Below are 10,628 nucleotides of genomic sequence, written 5' to 3' on the forward strand. Positions count from 1 at the left end.
CTATCTTGTCTGAAAAACAGCAAACTCTCAGGCCAGGGGAATAGAATAAAGAAGCAAACTTAAAAATTATTTTTTTAAAAGTACATCTCGTCTTTTCTGTTGTTAAACAATAAACATGCACGTGAACTTCAAAACCTATGTAAGGCAAATCATTTGTTTTCCTAAAATAAACAACAAACAGGAAAAAAACACCCCAAGGTCCCTTGATTCTAACATTCTGCTGTATGAACAGAACAGAAAAACAGAAACAAAACTGAGTTTATTACTTAACAAAAAGAGAAAAAAAAAGGTAAGACAATTTGAAAGACCAAACCCCGTTAGCTTTCCATTATGTGGTACATTTACAGATCCAACTGACCTTTAATCCTGACTTAAACCTGAGTTTATTCATCTTTACAGACTGGAAACCGTTCAAATCTTTGCTCAGCTTTCCACACAGCAATGTCAGCAAAAATGTAAAAGCAGCAGAAAAACTGTAAAGTTCCTTCATTACTCAATTTTATCATCAGTTATTGGTAAATGAGAAAAATCTGATACCTAAAAAGAACTTAAAATTTACCTGTAAAATGTGTGAAAAACCACAGAAACCAGATTAAAAAACAAACAAACAAAACAATCAATAGACAAACACCCCCAACCTCTATGTACAAACGTGTTAGGAAACGATTTAAAACTGTGAATATAAAAAAGAAATAAACACAATTAAATCAACATGAAGCCTTCTATCTAATTTCAAACCCTGAAGGAGCCACTTTACAGAGTTCATCCAGTTACTTCCTTAATTTGTTTTTAAAAAAAGACGACATTTAATGACCTGCTACTTGTGTGCAGCACTAGTGATTAGGTCATGTTTTAGAACATGCAACAAAAAGCAGGTCGACACACACGAGCACAGGAGTAATAAGGTGTACAGAAAGGGAAGCGGCTCTCAGGTTTGGACTTCAGTGAAACAGATTACTGCAGAGTTCCGTTTCAACACTTGAAAGTAGACCTCGGGTTTATTGGATTAGCATTTCTGTAAAACTAAATTTCACAAACCGCAGAAGCCAGGGTTGGGCGATTTTCAATCATCCATCATCAGTCCGACCACCGACGACTGGCGATGTAAACGCACAGGTCTGTTTGAGCGGTTTCTAATTTTGTTTGTTTGCATTTTTTTGAGGGCCGGGCCAGACAACGGTCAAAGTCACAGATTTGGAATTAATTTGTATTAAACCAAAGGGTTAATCAAATCTGTGCAACCGGCTCCGAGCTAAAGGCAGCTTTATCACGCTGAGGACAGACAACTTCAAACGTGATGCCCTTTATTGGCATGGCACACGATAGTCAGGAAAGCTGCAGGATCGTGTCTTGAAACAACGGATTTTTCCTGATGACCACGCTCCTGGTGCTGAGATAAAAGACGGGACGGGAGCTCCGCGCCGCAGCTTTTACTGATACCGATACTACGAATAAGACAAGCCTAGGTGTTTAGTTAGCTGGGTTTGTGTTTAACAGCCTGATCAATAATGTGCTGATTAACTCCTCCACCTGATCCGGGAGGAAAAGTCTCTGCGGGGCGGCGCAGAGCAGTGTCATTTTATTTGGGTTATTTCATTCGAACACGTAGCTGTTGTCAGAAATGAGACGATCAAAATGTGCATCTTAACCACAGGGGAGAGCCGAGTCACTTTGTTTTTTCATTTTCACACTTAAATTTTATGTCCTGGTTTATCATTTTAAGATAAAACCAGGACATTATTCAAATTTAGAGCTAAAAACAAGCAGATTCAAACCACATAGGAGTGACGATTGATCCTTTTTTACCACCTTGGTTCTTTATACACCTGCCTGCATTACAATAGACTGTGACTCATGTGATTCTCCTTAAAAAGAATAATTCTGCATTTTGTCAGATGTCATTTTGAATATAATAATAATAAAAAAAACATTTGAAAAAATGTTGCTCAGGTTTGGATTTAAGTTGTACATTTAGTTACAGGCCAAGATTCTTAAAAGGGGAAGTTAAACTAGCTAAAATAAAGTGGGGATAAATCATCTAAATAAAATAAAATCAATAACTACGCGTTTGTCCAATTGCCCAACCCGAGTGGAAGTTATTCTAAAAGTGAAGCTTAAAAAATCTGAAAGTAACAAAATGTTTCTAGGTAAAAACGCCCCCTTTTGTTCTTCAACAGGAAAATTTGGCTGATCTCACTGGGGATGATTCAGGCCAGCACTCGGCCCCTACCAATGAGCTGAGCGGTGTCGTCGTCGTCTCCCGTGTCGCTACTTTCTGAGTCCGTGTCCTCCTGCGGAGAGTAGTAGCCTTCGTGGCCGAGGATGGGGGAGTCGCAGTGTGCAGGAGAGGCAAGGCACTGGGCGGTGGTGGTGGTGGTGGCTGAGTAGGCCGCCGGGCTCGCCGACGGGGACCCCAGGTTGGAGGGGCGGAGCAGAGGAGTGCGCTCCGAATCTGCCTCGCCCTCCGTTTCTCCTTCCTCCCTGCGTCCTCCAGCTTCCTCCTCAGAGTCGGACTCGGAGTGCTCCGGGTTCTTCTTGGTCACGCGCTGTTTGCAGACGGGGCACGTTTTCTTGGTCTGCGTGAGCCACGGGTCGACACACTTACAGTGGTACGCTGAAAAACAGGAGGGCGACAAGTCGAGCTTCGTTCGCCAAAACGTACAACATGAGCGAACAGACAGATCAAATTATCAGTATCGCCCAGGAACCATCTTCCAACATGCTGGTCAACCCAAACCATGAAAAACATTTACCATGTGAGCACGGTAAAACTCTCAGCTTGTCTCCTTCTTCATATTCATCCAGACAGATGGCGCAAACATCGTAGTCATCTCCTGAAATAAAGAACAAAAAAAACAAAAAAAAAAAAAAAAAGAAACAAGGTCTTCATTAATTTTATTCAAATTTGTCAACAAACATAACACTCTTAAATGAAACTGAAAGCTAGGAATAAAACAAACAAAACTAAGTGCTGTAGGAGTTCAGAGGAGTGAGTATCTTGTTCATTTGTACACAGATTTTTCTGATATAATTCTGATTCTACATGTAAGAATAGAACGAAATATTTAGCTGCCACAAAATTTGGCCAATAGTGCTTTTCACAAACTCGTCAATAATCTTCTGCTTGATATCGTCAAGAAAGGATCAATACAAAAACAATGTTTATCTATAGCACAACATTTAAAACTAACCATCTGAGAAAGAAATAAGATTTGATTTTTTTCTACTTTAACTCTTACTTAGCCTGGATATCTACAGTAACATTTAGACAACTTTTAGCCTCAGTAAGTTAACCTTTGTCACTTAATTTATCACACAAATAAGAGTAACTGTGCAAGATGGAAAATGGTTATTATTATTATTATTAATATCCTTAAAAACACAAATCACAATTTTAGTGTCATTCTTTTGGGTTAAAATTCATCTCTCTCTGGATGCCTAAAAACTTTTCACATCTAGTTTTTTGACGGCCCAAAAACTTAATTAAAACATCAATTTAACAAGAACACGCAACGACTTAAAAATGTTTTTTCTAAATATATTTCACTAGCAGATGAAATTTCATTTATTTGTTGACAATTTCTTAAATGTTTCAAAACAAATGAAAAATTAGAAAATTATACAAGCTGTGTGACATCAGCATAATGCTTCTGGGATCTAAATGGACGCATAAATCATCTTTTAGCACAGTTTTAGACTCACGGCTTCACCTGCTCCACAGACGTCAGCTTCATTTTACTGTCATGGTCACGTGATTAACTGAGTGTCTGATTATCCCAGGAGTTTTGGTAAAGTCTCGAGTTGGACTTGGAAGTTACTTCAACTTATTTAGCAAATCCTGATGAAATGTGGTCCAAATGAAACAGAGAAATCAGCATCTTTAAATCAGCCAAACCTTCACATTAAAATTCAATTTAGTCTGGTTGTGTTCTGTCTAAGGACTATTTAGACGTCTATTAAGCCAAAACATGTAAGGGGTAAGGGGGATAGAGACTTCAGTACAGTGCATAACAAGTCATGTAAAAAGATTTGTTCCAAGCGTTTTCTGTATTTGCGTTTGTCAAATGTTCGTCACAGAAGATTTCCTGCTGCAGATCTGCTCTCAACATAAAACACGTGAGATAAAAACGTTTGTATGGTGTTCAAAAAAACAGCACCTGACACAGATAATATGGTTCAAAGCTTAATATGTTTCACTTCACAGCATGATTGGAGTGGTAAATGAGGGTTCCTGATGAGTGTTCTTGTTTGCAGTAAATGTTCTGGAAGATTTACGGCTTTGTTTGCACAACGTCTCACAAAGAAAGCTACGAGCAAACGCTGCAGGCATCGTCCATAACACGTCTAGGACGTTTTAGGGCTGCAGTGCACGTGTGCAAATGGCTTTTGTAGTAAAGAGAGGTATGTGGTCTTGAAAAGGTAAGCTAAGAAAGCCACAGGTTGTCAATATTTCAAAACCAGCACCACAAGTGTGTTACCTTTCCTGAACTTGTGCGTTGGGATCTTCTTTAATTGCTCCTTGGTCAAACGGTTTTTCCTCAGCCTTTTTCTGTACTGAACACATCGTATAATCTGCGCAGTGCAAAACGGAAACATTACTTATGGTAGGAGACATTCAACAACTAATTCTTTTTTTTTGTTTGTTTATTTTTATACCTATATAGGACCGAAACATTCATTTAGAAAAACATGTTTCTATAGTCTTATAATCAAAAACATGGACTTCGCGAACAAACGAAGCATCTGAAAAACAACAGTGGCTGGCTCGAGCTTTGCTGAAATACAATAAGGTCACTGTGTTGCACTACAAAGAAGGAAAGCTTGCCTTTAGCACCCATGATCACAGAACAATACAAAGACAAATAACAAATCAACTCATTTTGGTAAATTTAAATATGGCAGACGTTTTTACCTAAAAACGACATTTAAGCTTCAGTGCAGTAAAAATAAAAACTCTTGTGAAAGTAAATCTATTATACAATTAAAGGCCTGGAGTTCCTTAAAGGACTGCATATTGCCCGCCGCCTTCAATGTCAGAGTTTTAAAATAAGATCATCTGATGTTGAGAAATGAAGGAGTTGGAGCCTTTTCAGTCAAACCTTAAAAATAACGTTATGTGCGATCTCATGTGATATCATGAGACGTCATGCTCAAAGTATGCGTTGTGAATGACTCTCAGCTATAACCACAGCAAATTTTATTATTATCTGTAAAATTCACTGAGTCACGGCCAGTTTGTGTTGAAGTTCAGCTGGGTGTCGCAGCCATCTTTAATCGGGCTGACTGAAGATAATCAGTTGTAAATATACACCGAGTGAATATCCTTTTTAAGTTTTGTTAAAATCTGTTGAGTGGTTCATGAGATATTTTGGTAAAGGACAGACACTCAAATACACACACACACACACACACACAAAAACACAACTGCCCACCTTCACCTTTCAATGGTGGGCAATAGAAAGTAAAAAAGAACAAATCAAAACAATATGTACAAAACAGTAAACATACTTACCAAGATTACACACATCACAATAATAACCATCCCAACGACCGCAGTGAAAGGAATGAGGTAGTATGCTATTGGAAACGAAAAGTCCGGTTTGAGGATCACATAGGCCCTGCAGGTCGAGAGAAAAAAATAAAATAAACAATTAATCAAATATAAAAATGCATCAAAATTCTCTATCTGTAGTTTTGTGTCAATCTAACACTGGCTGTTACACATTAATTCAGTCTTTTTTAACTGATCATCCGTAGTATGTCATATGTTCTCTATAAATTTATCTTCTCCTCACCCCGCTTCTGGAATTAAGAGCTCCTTGAGCATCTTTGCTGCGTGGTAGCTGGTGAAAACAGAGGGGATCTGAATCTGTTCTGCTATAGTTACTGGAATAGAAAAGAAAAGACATATGTATATATAAATTTACCTGCAAAGTTTTAATTCTTTAGTAGGATGACAATCGTGCTTTTATTTTACACACACTTACTATTGCTGTAGTTCATGTTGAGAAGAATGTCGGAGTACACGTTGTGAACGATCACAGCGCTGTATCCAGCTTGCTGTGCGTTTAAAACCTGAAACCCGTTCATTTCGTCAGTCAACTTTGTAACACAGATCTCATAAATTATTCCACTTTAAACACTACTGACCTTTATGTCAAAATTGCAATCAAAGCGTTTGATGAGAGCAATAAATCTGGTGGTGTTGGCATTATAAACGGGAAGATCCTTAGGAGGAGGGTCCATTGCTGTACACCCATTAAGTGGCTTGGACACAACCAAAACTCCCTTTAAAACAGAGCAAAAAAAGTTGTTAAAAAGAAATGTAAATGAGGAGGGTTTTTTTTTTTCAGAAATCTGCGCTCACCATTACACCCTCCTTAGGAAGTGGAGGTCCAAAAAAAGCAGACAGGTCATCAAACAATATGGTGGTCATGTTGTTACAATGCTGCCAAAAAGAACATGGACACAAGTTAGAACAAGATGTGACAAACTCCTTTAAAGAGAAAACCTATATCAAAATAAAACTACAATTTTACTTACAGCATATATATATGCATGTGTGGGTGAAGGGATCAATGTGCTGCAGAAAACCAGAATGAGGAAATTCAGCAGAGTTCCCAGGCACCACCCACCAAGCTGACCCATCTTTGGTTGCTTCCACTTCCTCTAATCTGTGGAAAAGACAAAACACTGACGCCTCAGTCAAGAATCAGGGAATACTGCAAACCAGCAAAGATCTGTCAATGTTGTTTATTTGTCTCATTAAACAATGTTATAATCTAGGCATGACATAAAATGTCATTGGGATTATTTGTAAAAGAAACAAATAGCAAAACTAATGTTCAGTCCTCCAAACAGAAGGGACCTATTTCAGGAAGTGACTCTTGTAGTTTCTTACATTAGAATACCACTGCAAACAGACAAATCGGGTGGTAATTCTGTGTAAATATGCCAACAGATACGCAAACGAACCAAATGTGAAGTGGCTAAGCAGCACGCGTCAGTGTGAGATGGATTGTGATGGATGCAAAGGCAAATCGAGGAAGCTGAGCACTTCTGGAAAACAGACAGTGGACGCCAGGTACTCTGGAGAAACAAGACTTCAGTTTCAACAAGGAAAAAGGACTCGTTTCTATTAAACACTACTGATAAAACTGTGAACAGGTCAGCTGTGTATTCGATCTGCAAAGAAACTAGATGTTGGCCTTTAAAAAGCTCAACAATGATTTAACAATTCCGGATTCATTTGTAGTGTGAAAAAAAATAAGGCCATTTTTTTTACTATCTCAGCTGAAAATTATTAATATTTGGATAATATTCTAAGGTAACGCAAGGTAATACTTGGAGTTAAATCCTCTTTATGACATCTGATGAGGATTAAGCCAATTTCCTGTTTTGACCAGATTAAAACACTCCAAATTAGATTGTTCCTACATTTTATGGCTAACAGGGAGTTAATCTCTCTGCATTTCCTGTTACCACAACCGCAATCTGATAAATCCTTTACCTCCCGAAAGAAAGCGAATATTTTCCCGTTAAATCCAGACAGGAGTCCGCTCAAGCTATAAAGCTTCGGTTTTCGTGTTTATTTTATTTTATTTTTTTTAAAACTTACCTTTAGTATAACTCTGCTAATATCCGCACACACGGGCGGGGAGGGTGGGGTGGAATCGAATTTCCAGTCGTGTAACTCGAATTTCTAAAATAACCAGTTTCTTTATCTGTTCTTGTTTTAAAGTGAAGCTGTTTTCACTCCAGTTATTACACGTTAAAAACAAACCAGACGAAAACAAGGATTAGCACTATCGCTAGCTGCCTTTTGGCTAATCTTAGCAGTTGTTAGATAACAGGTTAATTCCTTTCCTGTCACCACTATATATTGATTGTTACTGCTCTGATTGATGTAAAATTAAACAAAGAAACACGTTGAACTTACACCTCTTAAGTTAGCTCGATGTTACTTGGTTTGTTTGTGTTTGCTAGTTTTTCATTCTTCTTCTCTTGGAGGTTAATCTGTCGTTGGCAAACGGGAATTAGGCGCCTTACCGCCATCTGCTGGTCTGATTCAGAATTACACTTGATTCACTACGTGAACGTCTTTTTTTTAATTAATAACATCTTTCTAAACAGTTAAATACTACATACAGCACAGTAATGCTCACTTTTTTATTTTTCTCTTCTTACTATATATCTCCACATACTGTTGTTTTTGTTGTTGTTGCTAAAGGATGACCACCAATTGTTTAAATTATTATGAACTCCCATATGATCCCTCCCTTACTGATCCAAAACCGATAATTTAGAGGAATCTTGAACTTTAGGCTGTCCTTGATTTCTTACTGTGTGTGAAAACAAGTGAACTTACAAATGATTGTCTGTCTTATTTCATAGAAAACATGAAATGCTAAAGATGTGCAGAAAGATGAGAAGGTTTAATGTGTTCAGACAAAGACAGATGTATGCCATTTAAAAAAAAACACCAGTTCAGGTTGAATGAATGAATAAAGAAAAAAAAAATCAAAAAACAAAACAGAAATCAGCAGTCATCTTTCATCTCATTTAGTGCTGCCCTCAAGTGGTAGGATCTGTGTGGCGTTACCAACATACATCATTCAGAACTGAAAGCACCAGAGGGGGAAATGTGAATTTAAAAAGTACAGATTTTACACATACACAAACTTACATGCAAACAATAAGTATATTATGCTCTTTAACATTCATTAGATAGGAGTCCTTGTTAGCTTTTGACACTCTCAAGACACTGAACCTTTTTCTTTCTTTTTTGTTGCCTTTTAAGAGTCGAGAAAAAGCCACAGTTTTTACATGAAGGTCCACAACAGTGTGTTGCATTTCTTTTTTAAACATTTAGTTATCGTGCGCCTGTTCAGGATGACTGAGTCGTAAACTTATTTTACTGAACAAAGCAAGCAGGAGCTGAGGATCTTGACAGGATGTGTGGGTCCAAACACTCTCTGTAATTAAAATGAGACCGCTTCACGGATGAATGAGACTCTTCTTTTAGTGAAAAGTGATGAATGTGTGTCTGATAAATGTCGAAGCATCAACATGTGTTTGTACTGTATGGTTTTGTGTGTGCATGTTTTAACAAAAGGTCAGTCACTAAAAGACTGAGGGACTTCCTTCAGAAGGAGCCACGTCTCTGCAGGTTGGGAACAGCAAAGTGGTTGAGTCACCAGCTGAGGCTGAAGGTCAGTTTGATAAGAAAAAAAACCCAGCATTTCTTGATTCCTAAATCTTTCAGGATAAGCTGCTTTCATTTAGAGCCTTAAACTAAAAGATTTGAGGGAAAAGGCTGCCAAGGATTTTGGCTCCTGAAGCGTCAGCATCGGGCCAACAAGGAGCTGACACGACAGGCCACTCGATGCAGCCGCATCCCAGAAATATAACCAAACCCAGGTGGTAAATATGCAAACCATAACAGGCAAAAACTCTGACACAGCGACCCCGTTTTTCACTTCTCAGCTCAGGGTTCACGTCGTCGCACCTCGTGTCTCCTCTGCTCATTATTTACTCAACTCAGAGGCTGCTGTTTAAAGCAGCATAATTTCTGCAGCCATCTGGGACTTTTATAAACTGCAAACTGGCGCTGAAATATGTTGCAAAGCAAAAACGCTAATGCACGAGTGTAAGTCAGACTGATGTGGTGTTAAAGCATAAAACTGACTTTAGCTGTCTGTGAAGAGTCAGGCTCAAGTTTGAGAGTCTTCAAAAAGCATCAGTGTCATCATTAGGATTGGGTAAATATACCAAAAAATAATTTGAGTGATTTAAAAAAGACAAGAAAGAAAATTACAATATAAAACAAACATCCATAAAAATCCATTTTACATTGTTTAATTTATTAAGAGTTTATGATATGAAAATACAATGTGTTCATGTTTATAAATTCTTTCTTTCTTTTTTTGATTCTGATTTGTGGATTGTGACAACTTCAGCTGATCTTCTTTTGTATTTTCCAAGCTCCACTGGCCTCAAGTGCTTCTTTCACTGAGATTATAAAGTTTATTGAAGCAAAAAACATAATACTAATTAAAAGAAAAAAACAATTTTACTTTAGTGTGTTTTTTTACAGGATACCAAACAAGTAAACAGATGCCGGTTTTGTACATTTTCAAATGTAATATTTAAGAAACAAGAAAACAGTCTTTTGGGAATCTTGACATTGAGGAACCCGGTGGATTATATATATTTATTTCCAGATTATTGTACAGACATTTTTGAAATAAGAAAGAATGGACAAAAATGTGTGTTTTAACTGCAGACTGAGGCCAGTCGTATTCTTATAAATAATTTAAAACTACAAAATAAAATGAGATTTTTCTAGTTCATTTCAAAATAAAAACTAGAAAAGTAAACATGCAAAGTTAGTTTAGGATTTTAAAATACGCCAAGTTATTTCAGACTAAAAGCCGTCTGTCTTCACGACTGCAGCCACAGACCACACCTGTTTCCTCCTCATAGAAAATGAGAAACGCAGCACCTGTAAATAAAATATACATATTTTACCACTCCATCAGCTGAAACACGTGTCCTGATAGAAATCATCTGACTCTGACACTCACAGGAAGCCTTTCCCACAACCCAGGGGTCCCAAAAACAGTTCT

The 10,628-nt window shown here is 37.7% G+C and overlaps 1 protein-coding gene across 3 annotated transcripts; it reads right to left on the reverse strand.

The window, feature by feature from the left end:
• Positions 1–240: 240 nt before the first annotated feature.
• rnf167 (ring finger protein 167) lies at positions 241–8,068 on the reverse strand. Of its 3 annotated transcripts, XM_037979102.1 has the most exons (11): positions 7,940–8,000; positions 6,976–7,089; positions 6,544–6,674; positions 6,368–6,448; positions 6,151–6,288; positions 5,988–6,075; positions 5,796–5,886; positions 5,513–5,618; positions 4,479–4,572; positions 2,754–2,834; positions 241–2,614 (listed from the first exon to the last, which is right to left on the reverse strand). In XM_037979102.1, exons 3-11 carry the CDS (start codon positions 6,646–6,648, stop codon positions 2,208–2,210), a joined length of 1,191 nt encoding a protein of 396 aa, XP_037835030.1. In that variant the 5' UTR covers positions 6,649–6,674; positions 6,976–7,089; positions 7,940–8,000; the 3' UTR covers positions 241–2,207. The 3 variants fall into 3 exon arrangements, with proteins under 3 accessions (XP_037835030.1, XP_017292453.1, XP_017292452.1); XM_017436964.3 differs by lacking the exon at positions 6,976–7,089 and having other exon boundaries at positions 7,940–8,068; XM_017436963.3 differs by lacking the exon at positions 6,976–7,089 and having other exon boundaries at positions 7,619–8,010.
• Positions 8,069–10,628: the final 2,560 nt, after the last annotated feature.

The sequence above is a fragment of the Kryptolebias marmoratus genome, linkage group LG13, assembly GCF_001649575.2.
Source record: "Kryptolebias marmoratus isolate JLee-2015 linkage group LG13, ASM164957v2, whole genome shotgun sequence".
In the NCBI taxonomy this organism is placed as follows: domain Eukaryota; kingdom Metazoa; phylum Chordata; class Actinopteri; order Cyprinodontiformes; family Rivulidae; genus Kryptolebias; species Kryptolebias marmoratus.